This window comes from Erinaceus europaeus, chromosome 3 (assembly GCF_950295315.1).
Source record: "Erinaceus europaeus chromosome 3, mEriEur2.1, whole genome shotgun sequence".
NCBI classification, from domain to species: domain Eukaryota; kingdom Metazoa; phylum Chordata; class Mammalia; order Eulipotyphla; family Erinaceidae; genus Erinaceus; species Erinaceus europaeus.
Window position 1 is genome coordinate 55320310 of NC_080164.1, and position 19725 is coordinate 55340034.

A 19725-nucleotide genomic window follows, 5' to 3' on the forward strand; every position below is an offset into this window, starting at 1 on the left:
TGGAAAGGAATAAGGATAAAGAAAGGATCCTCAAGGCTGCAAGAGAAAAACAAAGAGTCACCTACAAAGGAAAACCCATAAGATTAGCAGCAGACTTCTCCATACAAACACTACAGGCCAGAAGAGAATGGCAAGATATCTATCGAGTGCTCAATGAGAAAGGCTTTCAGCCAAGAATACTATATCCTGCTAGATTGACATTCAGACTAGATGGAAGCATCAAAACCTTCTCAGACAAGCAACAGTTGAAGGAAGCAACCATCACCAAGCCTGCCTTGAAAGAAGTTCTGAAAGGTTTCCTATAAACAACCAGACCACCACAAATAGAACATATATCAAAACACTCTAAAACTCTACAAGAATGGCGTTAAAATATCTTCAGTCTTTGATATCAATAAATGTGAATGGCCTGAATTCACCTATTAAAAGACACAGAGTAGGAAGATGGATCAGAAAACACAACCCAACAATATGTTGTCTACTGGAAACTCACCTAACGCAACAAGACAAACACAGACTTAAAGTGAAAGGATGGAAAACTATCATTCAAGCCAATGGCCCACAAAAAAGGGCAGGAACAGCTATTCTCATATCTGACATGATAGACTTTAAAATAGATAAGATTAAAAAAGATAGGAATGGACACTACTTAATGCTCAGAGGATCAGTCAATCAAGAGGACTTAACAATTATTAATATCTATGCACCTAATGAGAAGCCATCTAAATACATCAAACTTCTACTGAAAGAGCTACAGCAATATATTAACAGTAACACAATCATAGTAGGGGACTTCAACACCCCACTCTCTCAACTTGACAGATCATCCAGGCAGAAAATCAGTAAAGACATAAGGGAGCTAAATGAAGAGATAGATAAACTAGAACTATTGGACATTTTCAGAGTCATTCATCCCAAGAAACTGGAATACACATTTTACTCAAATCCACATGGATCATTCTCAAGGATAGACCATATGTTAGGCCACAAAGACAGCATCAGCCTATTCAAGAGCACTGAAATCATCCCAAGCATCTTCTCAGACCACAGTGGAATTAAACTAACACTTAACAATCAACAAAAGATTAGTAACAGTACCAAAATGTGGAAGCTCAACAGTACACTTCTTAACAACTTCTGGGTCAAAGAGGAAATCAAGGAAGAAATCAAAATGTTTCGAGAGTTCAATGAAAATGAAGACACAAGCTATCAAAATATTTGGGACACAGCTAAAGCAGTCCTAAGAGGGAAGTTCATAGCTATACAAGCACACATTAGGAAACAAGAAAAGGCACAAATAAACAGCCTGATTGCACATCTTAAAGACCTAGAAGAAGAACAACAAAGGAACCCTAAAGAAACCAGAAGGACAGAAATTACTAAAGTTAGGGCAGAAATAAATAACATTGAGAATAGGAAAACAATACAAAAGATCAATGAAAGTAAATGTTGGTTCTTCGAAAGAGTAAACAAAATCGACAAACCTTTAGCCAGACTCACAAAACAAAAAAGGGAGAAGACCCAAATAAATCGGATAGTAAATGAAAGAGGAGATATCACAACAGACACTGCAGAAATTCAACATATCATGCGAGGCTTCTATGAACAACTATATGCCACCAAGCTAGAGAACCTGGAAGAAATGAATGATTTCCTAGATACCTACCAACTTCCAAAACTAAGTAAAGAGGAAGTGGATAACATGAACAGGCCCATCACAGCTAATGAAATTGAAACAGTTATCAAAAATCTTCCCAAAAATAAAAGTCCTGGACCAGATGGTTTTACAAATGAATTCTACAAAACTTTCAAAGAAGAACTAATACCTCTACTTTTAAAAGTCTTCCAGAAGATTGAAGACACTGGAAGACTCCCTGCCAGCTTCTATGAAGCCAACATCACCCTGATACCAAAAGTAGACAGGGACACAACCAAAAAAGAAAACTACAGACCAATATCTCTGATGAACATAGATGCGAAAATACTGAACAAAATTCTAGCCAACCGGATACAGCAGTATATCAAAAAAATTGTTCATCATGACCAAGTGGGGTTTATCCCAGGCATGCAAGGTTGGTTTAATATACGTAAATCAATCAATGTGATCCACCACATCAACAAAAGCAAGACCAAAAACCACATGGTCATATCAATAGATGCAGAGAAAGCCTTTGACAAAATACAACATCCCTTTATGATCAAAACACTACAAAAAATAGGAATAGATGGAAAATTCCTGAAGATAGTGGAGTCTATATATAGCAAACCTACAGCCAACATCATACTCAATGGTGAAAAACTGGAAGCATTTCCCCTCAGATCAGGTACTAGACAGGGCTGCCCACTATCACCATTACTATTCAACATAGTGTTGGAAGTTCTTGCCATAGCAATCAGGCAGGAGCAAGGAATTAAAGGAATACAGATTGGAAGAGAAGAAGTCAAACTCTCCTTATTTGCAGATGACATGATAGTATACATGGAAAAACCTAAGGAATCTAGCAAGAAGCTTTTGGAAATCATCAGGCAATACAGTAATGTGTCAGGCTATAAAATTAACATTCAAAAGTCAGTGGCATTCCTCTATGCAAACACTAAGTTAGAAGAAATTGAAATCCAGAAATCAGTTCCTTTTTCTATAGCAACAAAAACAATAAAATATCTAGGAATAAACCTAACCAAAGAAGTGAAAGACTTGTATACTGAAAATTATGAGTCACTACTCAAAGAAATTGAAAAAGACACAAAGAAGTGGAAAGATATTCCATGCTCATGGGTTGGAAGAATTAACATCATCAAAATGAATATATTACCCAGAGCCATCTACAAATTTAATGCTATCCCCATCAAGATCCCAAGCACATTTTTTAGGAGAATAGAACAAATGCTACAAATGTTTATCTGGAACCAGAAAAGACCTAGAATTGCCAAAACAATCTTGAGAAAAAAGAACAGAACCGGAGGCATCACACTGCCAGATCTCAAACTATATTATAGGGCAAAATAACTCACTAGGATAGTGTGCTGCTTTCTCATGTGCACGACAGATTTGAGCCTAGCCTTTGCTGCATTGAAGGGTAACATCAGTCTCTCTCTTTCTCTCTTTAAAAAAAAGTTAAAAACATAACCTACAAAAGTTGATCAAAAACCATAGTTTTCTTACCCTTTCTCTAGATTCCTAAGATTCCTCCTCTCCATGAAAAAGTCTCCACAGTAGTGCAGTAAGATACTTTTCATTTTCACTTCTGGTAACAGGCTGGAAAGGCAATAAGAAACTTTAGAGAATTAAAAATAGCTTCAAATAAGTTTATAAATCTTAGACTATAGAGTCATTTTAGATTTTCAGCTCATATTTATCCATCTAGAGATATGGACTATTTCAATTTTTCATATTTTGAACTAGTAGACTTTATTGAGCATTGCCTGATGATACAAGTAAGTTTAAAATATTTTTGTTTGTTTGCCTTCTAAACATGGCCAAGATCTTTATAGCTGTAATTTAAAAAGGAAAAAAAGTTGAGGTTGGGTGATAGTGTACTCAGTTCAGCCCACATGTTACCTTGCATAAGGGCACATGGTTAATCCCCCAGTCTCCACCTGTAGAAGGCACAGCTTCATGAGTGGTAAAGCAGTGCTCCAGGTGTCTCTTAGTTTCTCACACTTTTAGTCTCCCCCTTTCATCTCAATTTCACTTTTTTCTATCCTATATATTAATAAATAAAATATGTATGTTTAATTTTAGCTTTAAGTGTTGAAAGGTATGCACCCAAAGTCAACAAACTACGTAATTGCTTATGTCCTGTTTTGTTATTTTATCTCTAGGTAATTGAATATAATCCTTCACAGTGTCTGGATTGGTTGGCAGTGCAGACACCCCGAAATAAACTGGCACACAGCTGGGTCCTCCAGAATATGGAAAACTGGGTGGAACGATTTCTTTTGGCTCACAATTATCCTAGAGTCAGGACTTGTAAGTCAAATATTCAGAATTTAACAGACTATTATTAAATGTTTACTGTGTCTTATTTTGTTCTTAAGGTCATTATGCAAAGGTTGTTGAGGGTAAAAGACCAACGTTGTAGTACTTACTAGTTGGAAACCTGTGACAGTGCTTTGCCAATATCTACAGTGAATTTGACTTTTTTAACTATAGGAAGCTACTGTATCCTTCCCTTGGTGATAGCTCACCACCACTACTACCCTTAATGTTTTCTTACATGATAGAGTAACAAAACATGATCACTGTTAGTTAAAAGAGTAAAGGGTCAGTCATCTGGTAGAAAACACACTTGATGATATGCAGGGGATTCAGGTTAGAACCTAAAGTAGTTATTATTATTATTACTTCTATTTTCTTTTTGCCTCCAGGGTTATCGCTGGGGCTTGGTGCATACATGAACCCACTGCTTCTGTGGCCATTTTTTAAATTAAATATATATATATATATATATATATTTTTTTTTGCATAGGACAGAAAAATTGAGAGGGGACTGTTAGATGGAGAGAGAGAGAGAGAAAGACACCTGCAGACCTGCTTCACCACTTGCGTAGCGACCCTCTGACAGGTAGGGGACCAGGGGCTCGAACCACGATCCTTGTGCCAGTCTTTGCAATTCTTACTATGTGCACTTAATCCAGTGCACCACTGTTTACCCCCTCTTAAAAGTAATTTAAGGAGACTTAAGAACAGACTAATGACATAAAACAAGCTATGAGAAAAGCAGTTCACTGATATTATGGAAGTTGTGATACACACTTTTTGTAGTTAAAAGGGGATTAAAAATTGTTAAACAGTGGTCTGGGAGGTGGCACAGTGGATAAAGCATTGGACTCTCAAGCGTGAGGTCCTGAGTTCAATTCCTGGCAGCACATGTACCAGAGTGATGTCTGGTTCTTCCTATCTCTCTTCCTATCTTCCTCATTAACAAATAAAATCTTTTTAAAAAAATTGTTAGAAGACGGACAAATAACAACGTAGACAGCTCATAGTGTAGGATTGTACTCATAAGTAACTACAGAAATATTTCTTTTTGATATTTTAGAAACAAATCTAACTACATTTTTTCAAATCTCTTTAATAAATAAAATTGCATTTGATGAGCTAGAGTCAGTGACAAGTCTAGTATAAATAAGCACATAAAATACCCAAGACTGTTTCTATTAAAACAGTCACAGCTCCATAGAGAAACAATTGATTTTAGAATTGAAGCATTTATATAATGCCAGAAAGGAAAACAATACTAAAAACAGTAAAATGATGTGGAAAAGTAGTTGTTTGAGGTACACATGTACCAGCCTTATAAAGGTAGTTCATTTCAGCGGCCAGTACACACATTACCATAGACAGGGGCCCAATTTTGAACCCTGCACCACCACGTAGAAGGTCCTCCAAAAAAAGTTCAATAGTGCATATTGTAATAATATTAAACAATGCTTTTGATATAACTTTTGGAAGGGGAACCCAAATATTTTAATTAAGTGATTACTACTTGGAATAATTATTATAGTAGCATATGTAGAAGTACAAAAATAAGTTTTTTTTTTCCCCTTTTTTATCCAGAGTAGCTTTTAGCTCATTGAGCCTCAGGCATAAAAATCATTTGCAAGGGAGTCGGGTGGTAGCGCAGCGGGTTAAGTGCAGGTGGCACAAAGCGCAAGGACCAGCGTAAGGATCCCGGTTCGAGCCCCCGGCACCCCACCTGCAGGGGTGTCACTTCACAAGCGGTGAAGCAGGTCTGCAGGTGTCTGTCTTTCTCTACCCCCTCTGTCTTCCCCTCCTTTCTCCATTTCTCTCTGTCCTATCCAACAATGATGACATCAATAATAACAATAATAATTATAATAATAAAAAAACAAGGGCAACAAAAAAGGAAAATGAATAAATATTTTTAAAAATCATTTGCATAACCATTATACTGTCTCCTCATCCTAGTAATACTCTTAAATACCTGCAGAATAATTTTAACAATGGAAAATAGTTTGCATAAAACAAAAACAAAATTCTGATAGATGTCTTGAAGTACTTTTAAGGTTTATTGATTGATTGATAAGAGAGAGGAGAGAAGGGGAGGGGTTGAGAACCAGAGCATTATTCTGGCACTTGCAATGGCAGGACTCAAATTCATGTCATGCAGTACAATTCAATGCCTTATCCACTGTGCTGCCTGCTGGTACTCAGGTGGCTTTTTTTTTTTTTAAACCATTATTTTATATAGGAAGTTTTAAACACTTCTAGATCTGAAAAAAATAAATGACCTACCAAATTATACCAGTAAGATGTTCTTGATTTGGGTACTGAGGGTATCCTATAATTGAAGAGCTGTCATAAAGAAACAGACTTGTTCTAAGTTCTCTGTAGCATAAAAATACACTTAGGGTAGTCCGGGAAGTGGCACAGTGGATAAAGCATTGGACTCTTAAGCATGAGGTCCTGAGTTCAATCCCCGGCAGCACATGTACCAGAGTGATACCTGGTTCTTTCTTTCCTATCTTTCTCATGAATAAGTAAATAAAATCTTTAAAAAAAAATACACTTAGGGACATACATGTGAAGCTGTAGCAAGGGAGTTTCATCAAGATGGTCTGTTCTTAGTGATTTTCCTAATAGTTCTCAAAGATCAAGTTAGTTTAAAAAGTGATTTTTTTTTTACCTTAGCAGAATTAATTTAAAATTTTTTATTAGTGATTTGTGATTTACAAGAATGTAAGACAATAATTTCAAACCACACCTACTATCAGTTCCTTAGGAGAACTAATGCTTTTTTTAAATTTTATTTACAAGCACCCAGCAGCACATATACCTTCATGTTCTGAGACTCAGGTTCAATCCCCCAGACCACTGTATGGTGTGAAGACCATGCACTGGGAGAAGTGGAATGACGTTGTGATGCTTCTCCTTCTCCTTGTCTTTGTCTCATTCCCTATCTCTCATCCAGTATCTGGGGAAAAAAAGAGTGAGTCTACCAAGAGTGTTAGAATTTCCCAGTTGTAAATATCTAGCAAAAGCCCTGGCAAGAGAAAAAACTCATACAGCTTTTGTGGCCAGGGAAGTGGCTCAACAGGTAGGTCATAAGATCTAGCACCAATTATGACCAAGTGGTGCTCTGGTCAATGTGTTTATCTCTCTAAGATAAATAAATTTAAAAATTATTTTATTTATTTAGATATGTCACAAAATATTACGTGGTCCAGGAGGAGGCACAGTGGATAAAAAAAGCATTGGACTCTTAAACATGAGGTCCTGTGTTCCATCCCCGGCAACACATGTACTAGAGTGGTGTCTGATTCTTTCTCTCATTAATAAATATATATATATTTTTTAATTGTTGAGGGGTGCCAAGTGTTAGTGCAGTGGGTTAAGCACACATGGTGCAAAGCTTGAGGATCGCTGTAAGGATCCCCATTGAGCCCGCAGCTTCTCACCTGCAGGTGGTCGCTTCACAGGCGGTGAAGCAGGTCTGCAGGTGTCTGTCTTTCTCTCCCCCTCTCTGTCTTCCACTGCTCTCTCTCTGTTGTTGTCCTATCCAACAACAGCAATACGAGTAACAACAAGGGCAAGAAAATGGAAAAAATGGCCTGTAGGAGCAGTGGATTCATAATGCAGGCACTGAGCTCCCACAATAACCCTGGAGGCAAAAAACAAACAAACAAAAACTATTAGTTGTAGAATTTAAGCAGTAGGCTCATTGGATCTTTAGTGGTTTTTTTTTTTTTTTTTAAATTTCATTGTGCTTGCAATTGTTTCATAATAAAATGTTAGGGTAAAAGTATATAAATTAAGCTGAATAATTTTAAGTGTTGACTCCTTTTCTCCATTGCAGTTTAATAAGAAATCATTCAAGATGACACCTGGATTTTAAGGCTCATACTAGGGCTTCTAGCTTACGTTATTCCATTGCTTCTAGCAGACTGCTGCAGGTTTTTTTTGTTGTTGTTGTTTTTTCCTCATTTCTCAACTCCAAATCTTGGGTTCCACTTTTGTTATGACTTGGTCTTTGCTTCTCCAACATTTAGATTTTTTTACTGTAACATCATCTACCTACAAGAGTGTGAGGATTAACCGATAGAAGAAAATACCTAACTTGGGGCCAGGCAGTGGTACACCTCTGTTAAGTATACACATTACAGTATGCAAGGACCAGTTTCAAGTCCCTGGTCTCTACCTGCAAGGGGAAAGCTTCACAAGTGGTGAAGCAGGGCAAGAAGCTTCAAAAAGAAAGAGAAAGGAAGTTTTGCTTATAGTAACTGCTTATACAGGTGGACTCAACTAATGAGTCATTAGTCTATCAGCTTTATATCATTAGTTTAATGGTATACCTCAGGTATTTTGAAGGAGGCAGATTTTTTGTACAGGATTAGCCTGGAAGTCTTAAAGATTCTCTAAAGTTATTGTTCTATAATTGACTTTATATGTGTGTGTGTGTGTTTATATACTACAAAGAACTTTCAGTAAATATATATGTGTGTGTGTGTGTGTTTATATACTACAAAGAACTTTCAGTAAGAATTCTTATTTCATATCAACAGGTTAAGTATATTTTATCATCTATAAATTGTTTTAAAAATATTACTTGTAAGCAAGATTTTAAGACCCTTTAAACATTAAGTGATTTCCATCATTAAGTAGGCTTGACCTCAGGTGCTGTTTATCCTGACAAACCATAATGCTTCCTCAGAAATGAAATGATAAAAAACAGGTGAAGAAATTGTTTTGTAAAAGTTAAACAAAAGTTTAAAAATAGTTTCTACTAAAGCAGTTTTTTCCACATTATAAATAAATGGCAGAATGGAGACATCTGTGTTCTTCGTTTCTTGGGGATCTTTCTGTGGGGCTAATGATAGAACAGAAAGATATTTAAAGAGATGTCATGCCCCTTACTTTCTATTCATCTTAACTTGAATAGGGAAGAGTGGCTTTGTGTTTAATGACTGCTCTTCAGTCTATCTTATATATTATAAGGATCTGACAGTTCTGTTTTACATTTTATAGCTGCAGCTTATCTTCTGGTGTCCCTTATACCAAGCAATTCATTCCGCCAGATGTTCCGGTCAACAAGGTCTTTGCACATCCCAACCCGTGACCTTCCACTCAGTCCAGATACAACAGTAGTCCTGCATCAGGTCTACAACGTGCTCCTTGGTTTGCTCTCAAGAGCCAAACTTTATGTTGATGCTGCTGTTCATGGGACTACAAAGCTAGTGCCCTATTTTAGCTTTATGACTTACTGTTTAATTTCCAAAACTGAGAAGCTGATGTTTTCCACATATTTCATGGATTTGTGGAACCTTTTCCAGCCTAAACTTTCTGAGCCAGCAATAGCTACAAATCACAATAAACAGGCTTTGCTTTCATTTTGGTACAATGTGTGTGCTGACTGTCCAGAGAATATCCGCCTTATTGTTCAGAACCCAGTGGTAACCAAGAACATTGCCTTCAATTACATCCTTGCTGACCATGATGATCAGGATGTGGTGCTTTTTAACCGTGGAATGCTGCCTGCCTACTATGGCATTCTGAGGCTTTGCTGTGAACAGTCTCCTGCATTCACACGACAACTGGCTTCTCACCAGAACATCCAATGGGCCTTTAAGAATCTGACACCACATGCCAGCCAATACCCTGGAGTGAGTAAAATTGACAGCTGATATCTGTATCCTTAAAATTGGTTTAAAATACCCATGTTTCACCTTCTGGGAAATAGTTACAAAATATGGAAATTAATCTACCTTAAGCCATTCTTTTTCTAAGAATTTAATTTTTCTAGTTTACATGTATAAAGTACCCTGTTATTTTAACATTGATAAGTATTGGGGCCAGGTACTGCCACACTGGGTTGACTACATGTTACCATGCTCAAGGACCCAGGTTTGAGGCCTCCCCCCCCCCCCCCGTGAAGTTGAAGCAGGTCTGCAGGTGTCTCTTTCACTCTCTGCCTCTCCCTCCCCCTCGCCTCTCAATTTTCTCTGCCCTATCAAATAAAATAGAATAAAAGGAAAAAATATCTGCTAGAGGATGTGGATCCATAGTGTTGGCACTAAGCCCCAGTGGTAGCCCTGGTGGCAATTAAAAAGGAATTGAAAAGTATGTACATAGTTTTTAGTTTGATACTGAAATCTCATCTCTAATGAAATTTAATCTGTTATTTCTGTTTTTTTAAGAGCAACATTCATATCCATGAGTAAAACTATGGTCTTAAGAATTTTACTAAAATTTTAGTCCCCACATTTCTTGACTGGCCACACATCAGTCAAGGAAAATCATTCCAGGGAAGTCGGATGGTAGCGCAGTGGGTTAAGTACACATGGCGCCAAAGCGCAAGGACCGGCGTAAGGATCCTGGTTTGAGCCCCCGGCTCCCCACCTGCAAGGGGTTGCTTCACAAGTGGTGAAGCAGGTCTGCAGGTATCTATCTTTTTCTCCCTCTCTCTGTCTCCCCTCCCCTCTCCATTTCTCTCTGTCCTATCCAAAAAAAGAGAAAGAAAAATTCCAAATGTTGGTATACAAGGTTTTCTCAGAAACAGTATTAATTCAAGTGTAGTTTCAGTGTGTTGTTATTATGTGAAAAAGTAATGATTTCCATTTATTAAAGAAAAGGGATGGAATCAGTAAAGAAACAAATTTGAAGTTACAAAACTAGTAACTATGGAGAGCAGTGCATGGTAGAGCACAGGTCTTCCAACCATGAGGTCTTGAGTTCAGTCCCCCAACACTACACACCCCAGAGTGATACTCTGCTGTTCTCATACTAATAATCTTTCTTAAAACTACAACTGTAGTATACTTACTTAGAAGTATACTACAAAATTGGTTTAAATTAAAATATCCATGTTTCATCTTCTGAGAAATAGTGACAAAATACGGAGATTAATCTACCTTAAACACTCTTTTTTCTGTGAGTCGGGCGGTAGCACAGTGGGTTAAGCGCCCATGGCACAAAACGTAAGGATCCTGGTTCAGGCCCCAGGCTCCCCACCTGCAGGGGAGTGACTCGTTTCATAGGCGGTGAAGCAGGTCTGCAGGTGTCTCTCTTTCTCCCTCTCTCTCTTCCCCATCTCTCTTCATTTTTTCCTGTCCAACAACGACAACAATAATAATAACTACAACAATAAAACAACATGGGCAATAAAAGGGAATAAATAAATATTTTTTTAAACAAGTAAAAAAATGTTTTAATAAGCCATTCTTTTTCTAAACATTTAACATATTTTCTTGATTACATTTATAAAGTACCCTGTTATTTTTGGTCTTCTGAACATCTGCTTTAAGGTTACTTTCTTTTAGTGAACAGTATGATAATCTTTTTTAAAAGATTACTCATTTGGGGCTCTGAGTTTTGGCACACTGGTTTAAGCACACATAGCACCAAACACAAGGACCCTGTTTGAATGCCAGCTCCTAACCTGCAAGGAATGTCACATCATAAACAGTGAAGCAGTTGTCTCTTTCTCTCCCCTTCTCTATCCTTCCCTTCCCTTTCAATTTCTCTGTCCTGTTTAATAAAATGGAAAATATGGCCTCCAGGTGCAGTGGATTCATGGTGCAAACACCGAGCCCCAATGATAACCCTGGAGGCAAAAGAAAAAAAAATGTTAATGAGGGAGAGCAAGGGAATCAGAGCATCAATCTGAAACATAAGATGTGGAGGTTCTCTAAAAGTCCAATGTTTTATCCACTGTACCATTTCCCAAACCTACTAAACTTTTTAAAAATAATTATCTTTATGTACTTATTGGATAGAGACAGCCAGAAATTGAGAAGAAAGGGGGGGAGAGAGAGATACCTGCAGCACAGCTTTACCATTCACAAAGCTTTCCCCCTGCTGGTGGGGAATAGGGGCTTGAACCTGGGTCCTTGAGCTTAGGAACGTGCATTCAACCAGGTGCAACACCACCTGGCCCCTCTGTTAAACTTTTAAAATAATTTTCATTGCCAATTTTGTGATAATTTTCCTTGAATAGTGATGTAATTTATTTGTGTGATTTATAGAGCTGACTAATGAGCATAGCATTCAAAAATTAAAATAGCCTTTATAATTTTGTAGACTTGAAAGGTCATAATACTTATTTGCTCCTTTTAGGCAGTAGAAGAACTATTTAACCTAATGCAGCTGTTTATAGCTCAGAGACCGGACATGAGAGAAGAAGAATTGGAAGATATTAAGCAGTTTAAGAAAACAACCATTAGTTGTTACTTACGTTGTTTAGATGGCCGCTCCTGCTGGACTACTTTAATAAGGTAAAATGATATTTTGTTGTGTTTTGCTCTTTCAAGAGCTTGATGATATGAGATCATACTTTTGATACATAAAAGAAAAATAATTTAGATTATAATTCAGATTTCTATCAGTTCTTTAAGGTTACTGAGGAAGCTTCTATATATTTATTGGAATGTATATACATATTATTGCATATACATAGGAAGAACTTGAAAGTTAATGAGCTTAACTAATCTTTGTTTTAGATTATGTGTTTTTATCAAAATCACTAGACTCTTAGGGTTAGAGGAAAAAACTTAAAATCTTCTACCTAAAGTCTCTTAGTCACAGTTCATTTTGATTTATCCTTTGACAGTTCAACTCTACAGAAATAGATTTCTCTGTCTTTGGATGAGCCTCATTTAGATTTTTTTTTTCATGTGATCAGATGGTGGCACACCTGGTTAAGTGTACATAGTACTAAGCACAAGGACCTGGATTTGAGCCCCGATCCCTACCTGCAGTGGGAAAGCTTCATAAGCAGTGAAGCAGGTCTGCAGGTGTCTCTGTCTCTCTCTGTCTCTATCTCCCTCCCCTCTCAATTTTTTTGTCCTATCCAATAAGAAAAAGAAAGAAAGAAAAATGTCCACCAAGAGCAGTGGATAGTGGATTCTTAGTGCTGGCACTGAACCCCAGCAATAACCCTGGCAGGGGGAAAAAAAAAAGCCTAAATAATGTTGACAATTCACTATTCAGAGCTGTAGAAGTTGAGGAAATGATACAAATCATACTTATAGCTCCTTTTAACTGCTGAAATAAGATTCAGGTTAATTTTTTAAATTTCTTTATTGGGGGATTAATGGTTTACAGTCAACATTAAAATACAATAGTTTGTGCATACATAGCATTTCATTTTCCACATTTCCATTCAACCCCCACTAGGTCCTCTGCTGAATCCTCCCCACCCGCACCCCAGAGTGTTTTACTTTGGTGCAATACACCAACTCCAGTCCAAGTCCTGCTTTGTGTTTTCCCTTCTGTTCTTATTTTTCAACTTCGGTCTATGAGGGAGATCATCCCATATTCATCCTTCTCTTTGTGCCTTATCTCACTTAACATGATTCATTCACACTTCATCCAGGATGAGGTGAAGAAGATGAATTCACCTTTTTTTTCTTTTTCCTCCTCCAGGGTTATTGCTGGGCTCGGTGCCTGCACCTTGAATCCACCACTCCTGGAGGCCATTTTTTTCCCCCTTTTGTTGCCCTTATTGTAGCTTCGTTGTGGTTATTATCATTGCCCTTGTTGACGCAATTCGTTGTTGGATAGGACAGAGAGAAATGGAGAGAGGAGGGGAAGACAGAGAAGGAGAGAGAAAGATAGACACCTGCAGACCTGCTTCACCGCCTGTGAAGCGACTCCCCTGCAGGTGGGGAGCCGGGGGCTCGAACCGGGATCCTTATGCCGGTCCCTGCGCTTTGCGCCACATGCGCTTATCCCACTGCGCCACCGCCCGACCCCCGAATTCACCATTTTTAAAAACTGAATATTCCATTATGTACATATACCACAGCTTACTCAGCCACTCATCTGTTATCTGGGTTGCTTCTAGGTTTTGGCTATTACAAAGCATGCTGCTATGAACATAGGTATGCACACATATTTTTGGATGATTGTGATTGTTTCATTGGGATATATGCCCAGGAGAGAAATTACAGGGTCATAGGGTAGGACAACTTCTAGCCTTCTGAGAGTTCTCCAGACTCTCCACCGGGGTTGGACCAATTTACATTCCCACCAGCAGTGCAGGAGCTTTGTCCCTACAACCACCAGCATAAGCCAGACCTGAGCAGTGCTCTGTTTAAAAAAAAAAAAAAAATTACTTTTTTTTTTATAATGTATTCTTTTTCAAGGCCAGCATATTTTTTCTTCAGGTTGCTTTTCCTTCCCAATTACCACCTGATGAATGCTTTTCAATAGCACAAATACATATTTGTTGTTATCCATAATGCAACATAATATAAAAGATAAGCCCATTATAAAAATAAACATTTCTTATGCTATAAATTATGAAATATTCCAGGGTCCGCGTGGTGGTGCACCTGGTTAAATGCACACATTACAGTGTACAAGGACCCAGGTGTGTCTTGTCTTTCTCCTTCGCTTCTCCCCATTCCTCTAAGTTTCTGGCTGTCTCTAGCCAGTAAAGAAATAAAGATAATAAAATTATGAAATATTCCCATAATATACCTCTACCCACCTATTAAGAAATAGTGGGGAGCAGGCAGTAGTGTAACTGAAACTTAGTAGGAAGTAAGACTTGCAACTTTCAAAGGTAGACAGAAAGTATCTTTACATAAAAATGTATCTTAGTGGAAATACTTTTATTAAAATGCAGATGGAAAAAGTATTTGGGGCAGGGGGGAGCGGCCAGGCAGTAGCGCAGTGGATTAAGTGCACATGGCATGAAGTACAAGGACCCTTGTAAGGATCCCAGTTAAAGCCCCCAGCTCCACACCTGCAGGGGGGTCACTTCACAAGCAGTGACTCAGGTCTGAAGGTGTCTTTCTCTCCCCCTCTGTTCCATGCTCTCTCGATTTCTCTCTGTCCTATCCAACAACAACAGCAGTAATTATAATGACAAGGACAATAAAAGGGAAAATATAGCCTCCAAGAGCAGTGGATTCATAGTGTAGGCACTAAGCCCCAGCAACTCTAGAGGCCAAAAAAAAAAAAAAAGAAGAAGAAAGAAAGAAAGAAAGAAAGAAAGAAAGAAAGAAAGAAAGAAAGAAAGAAAGAAAGAAAGAAAAAGAAATAGTTGACTGGGTAGTGGCATGCCCCTTTGTACGTGTTCCAATGCACATGAACCTATGTTTGAGCCCCCAGTTCCCACCTGCAGGAGGAAAGCTTCAGAAGCAGCAAAACAATGCTGTAGTTGTCTATCTCTGACACTGTTTCCCCCTTCCCTCTCCATTTCTCTGTCTCAAGTAAAAATAAATTTGTTAGATGAATGAAAAATTTTTTTTAAAAAAAAATGATTTAGGTAACTGGTAGATATACCTATTCTCTAGTACTGACTGTCTTATTAAAATTCTTTCTATAATATTATTAAGGAATAAATATAGCATTCTTTTCTGTAGGTAGGAAAGTTGAAAACCTAGATGACAATTTACTTCTCTTTACTCTTTTATGACCTAATATTCTGGCTTGGAGTTCTCAATTTGGACTTTATATATTCTTCTAGTGCCTTCAGAATACTGTTAGAATCTGATGAAGACAGACTTCTTGTTGTATTTAATCGAGGTTTGATCTTGATGACTGAGGTAATTATTTTATTGCCTTTTACTACAGTTTATTTTATTTAAATGTTTATACTAACACTGGTTAGATGAATAATTAAGGTAGACAGAGAAAGGGGTTTAGAAAGGAGAGAGATCACAGCAGTGCTCTACCATTTATGGAGCTTCTTCAGTGTTTTCCGTGGTGTTCTCACGTGATGCTGTGACTCAAACCCATGGTCTCCTTCCTCCCTGATCAGGTACATAATTTTCCAGGTGAGCTATCTCCTTGACCATGGAAACAATTTTCTAATCCACATGTTTATAAATAACGGTTGTCTGAAGTGAAAATCTGTTTTGCTTACAATAAGATCTTCAGTTGGCTAAATCTTGTAAATATCTTGACTTCTAAAAAAAAAATAAATAAAAACTCATTCATTTCATTTTCTTTATGCTGGCCCTTGCACTTTGCACCATGAGTGCTTAACCCACTGCGCTAACTCCCGACTTCCTCATTACATTTTCTCACTGGAATTAAACATCAAATTTTCTATGAAATGAATGCATTTCAACTTGAAGAAAAATTTTAGGTAGAGGTTTAGAAAATACTTAAGCTGGAGCCTTTGACCTGCATTTCTGAGGTTCCCAGTTCAGACTCTGGTCCCCTATGTACTAGAGTGGTACTCTGATTTATCTGTCATATGTAATAAAATTGATCTTAAAAAAATGAATGGAAGTTGAGGGCTGGGTGCTGATGCAGCAGTGCGAAGCGCAAGGACCGGTGTAAGAATCCCAGTTCAAGCCCGTAGCTCCCCACCGGCAGGGGGAGTCACTTCATGAGCGGTGAAGCAGGTCTGCAGGTGTCTATCTTTCTCTCCCCCTGTCTTCCCCATCGCTCTCCATTTCTCTCTGTCCTATTCAACAACAGCTGTGACAACAATAACAAACACAAGGGCAATAAAAATGGGAAAAATAGCCTCCGGGAGCAGTGGATTCATAGTGCTGGTACTGAGCCCCAGCGATAACCCCAGAGGCAATAAATAAATATATTAATAATACTAAATAAATAAATACCATGCACAAAGACCTGGGTTGGAGCCTCAGGTCAGCACATGGGAGCACCATGCAAAGAGGAAGTTTTATGACCGTTGGAGCAGTGGTTTGGTGTGTGTCTATATGTGTTTCACCATCTTGCTGAGAAATCTTCAGGAGCAGTGAAATCACATAGATATAAAGTCCTGCCAGCAGAATAAAATGGGCAACTATCTATGTTTGATAGGTCAAGAAAAGCTAGCAACTGTTACCTGTAGGCATTTCTTTATGATACACATTCTCTCCTCCTGTTAGGCCCAGTAGCTTTACCATTACTGATTATAGTTAGAACAGGGTTAAGATATGATGCTTTAGTTTTTGGCTGAAATGGCTTTGTATGTATGTGTACACCCACAGTCTGGAAGTATGTCATGGAAGATGAATGCTGCCTGTTTTGTGACTCAATAAAGTGAAAATGAAATTAAGTTTTCTATTTTTTCAAATTACTTGTAGTCTTTCAACACACTCCACATGATGTATCATGAAGCCACAGCTTGCCATGTGACTGGAGACTTAGTAGAACTTCTGTCAATCTTCCTCTCAGTTTTGAAATCTACACGCCCATATCTTCAAAGAAAAGGTTTGTTCATTCCTACTTACTTGTTAGTTCAGCTATTAAAAGAACAAGATAAGGCTTTTAGATCACATACAAAAAGAGGAAAAGGGGGTTGGGTGATAGTGCAGCAGGTTAAGCACACATGGCATGAAGTACAAGGAGGGACGTAAGGATCCCAGTTGGAGCCCCCGCCTCCCCACCTGCAGGGGGGTTGCTTCACAAGCAGTGAAGCAGGTCTGCAAGTGTCTTTCTCTCCCCCTCTCCTCTCTCCATTTATCTCTGTCCTATCCAACAACAATGACATCAATAACAATAGCCACAACAATAATAAAACAAGAGCAACATAAGGGGAAAAAACAACCTCCAGGAGCAGTAGATTCGTGGTATGGGCACCAAGCCCCAGCAATAACTCTGGCAAAACAACAACAACAAAAAAAAAAAACATAATAATTCGTCTTTGTCTCTATTTTATGTTCAGTGAATGGAGGTGATGCTAGCTATAAGGAAAAGTTTATCATGACCAACCACCTAACATACAACTGGGATACTTTTTTATGCCTGCCCCCCACCATAGGCAAGCAAGCAATATATGTTAAAATTTAGGAACTAGTAAATCATTTTCAACCAATGTAGTAATATGGAAATTTATAAAGGTTCTCCAGCAAGAAACTTCCATAACACAGATAAGATCATTTTCAGTTTCAAGAGAAAATTTTCAAAACTTAGTTTTCTTATGTCCTGGTTAAGGTAGTATGAATTTTGAATTTTCATATAAACTCCTAGAAAGTAGAACATATTTACCACAAAAATACATGGCTTTAGTCACCACCTTATAATACAGTTCTCACAAGGAACATTTTTGTAATTACTTTGGATTTCTTACTGAGAATTTTTAGTATCTCACAATAGGATGTCATTGTGAGAAAGTTTGATTTCAACTGACCTATTCATGTGTATTTTCTATTTGCAGATGTGAAACAAGCATTAATCCAGTGGCAGGAGCGAATTGAATTTGCCCATAAACTGTTAACTCTTCTTAATTCCTATAGCCCTCCAGAACTTAGAAATGCCTGTATAGGTAAGTTATTTGGAAAATATAACTGTAAAAACTTCATGGAATATTATAAAATATAAATAAATATATAAAAATAAATATATAAATATTTATATATTTATATATATTTATATATAAATATTTGTGAGATATTTTTTCCCTAAATGTGATATTCTGAAAGGTTTGAAAGAAAGTGTACTTTTTTATGTAACTTACACAACGCTAGTGAAATAGCTTGTTTGGGTAGCATGCTGTTTTAATATATATGCATCCAGTTTCAAGCCTGGGCCCCACAGTGCTGTGACTTTTCTCCCTTCCCCCTCCTCTCTCTTTCTGTCTCTCTGTCTCTTTCTCTCTGTCTCTGTCAACACACACACACACACACACCAGTGAGTCCTAAGAAAACTGAGATCTGGGAGGGCTGGGCGGTGGCACATTTGGTTAAGTGCACAACCTAAATACTAAGCTCAGAGACCTGCTCAAGGATCTGGGTTTAAGCCCCCCCTGTTCCCCACCTACAGGGGTATGCTTCACCGATGGTGAAGCAGGTCTACCTGTGTCTCTCTTCCTATCTTTCTCTCCCCTCTTTCTCTCCAATAATTAAAAAAAAAAGAAAGAAAGAAAAAAATAGAACCAGGAGCAGTGGATTTATAATGCTGGCACCAAGCCCCAGCAATATCCCTGGAGGCAAAAAAGAAAAGAAAAATGTGAGTTCTGCTTCTTAATGCAATCAGTAATGATTTGCCTTCTTTGACCTTAGATTATCTGTATATTTCTTGTACCTCTGAAATCATCTGATTCTATAAAGGCAAAGTAGAATTATACAGAAGTTTGCAAAGTAGAATTGATACTGTAAATGACTAAGATGAATATCTCAGTGAACATACTTATATAATATTCTTCTTAGTTACTGCTGTTAGTCTCTTCAGGTTTTTTTTTCTTCCAAAGCACTCCATTATAGTTTAGTTTTTTAATATTTATTCCCTTTTGTTGTCCATGTTGTTTTATTGTTGTAGTTATTATTGTCGTCATTGTTGGATAGGACAGAGAAATGGAGAGAGGAGGAGAAGACAAAGGGGGAGAGAAAGACAGACACCTGCAGACCTGCTTCACAGCCTGTGAAGCGACTCCCCTGCGGGTGGGGAGCCGGGGGACTCAAACTGGGATCCTTACGCTGGCCCTTGCGCTTTGCGCCACGTGCTGCTTAACCCACTGCGCTACCGCCCGATTCCCCTAGTCTCTTCAGTTTTACTTTTATAGATTACATATCTAATATAATGACCATTTATGCTTGTTAAAGAAAATCTCACCTCATTTTATCTTATTTTTTATTACCTTTATTTTATTTATTGGATAGAGACAGCAGAAAATTGAGAGGGAAGGGGGGGGGAGGTAGAGAGGGAGAGTGCCAGAGACACCTGCAAGACTGTTTCAACACTTGCAATGCTTTCTCCCTGCAGGTGGGGACTGGGGACTTGAACCCGGGTCCTTTTGCACAACCAATTGCGCCACCATCTCTTTCTCTAATGGGGTAGGGATCTGGGGAGACAGG

At 38.0% G+C, this 19725-nt stretch overlaps 1 protein-coding gene across 3 annotated transcripts in view; it reads left to right on the forward strand.

The window, feature by feature from the left end:
- USP34 (ubiquitin specific peptidase 34) overlaps positions 1–19725 on the forward strand; it is a 254078-nt gene that overhangs the window by 215469 nt on the left and 18884 nt on the right. For all 3 annotated transcript variants that reach the window (XR_009548945.1, XM_060187219.1, XM_060187220.1), the window contains exons 67-72: positions 3823–3970; positions 8990–9624; positions 12077–12234; positions 15438–15516; positions 17017–17143; positions 18090–18197. Coding sequence is in view for 2 of the 3 variants with exons in the window: in XM_060187219.1 (XP_060043202.1) it covers positions 3823–3970; positions 8990–9624; positions 12077–12234; positions 15438–15516; positions 17017–17143; positions 18090–18197 (1255 nt within the window). In the remaining variant the exon portion in view is untranslated. The remainder of the gene's footprint in view (positions 1–3822; positions 3971–8989; positions 9625–12076; positions 12235–15437; positions 15517–17016; positions 17144–18089; positions 18198–19725) is intronic.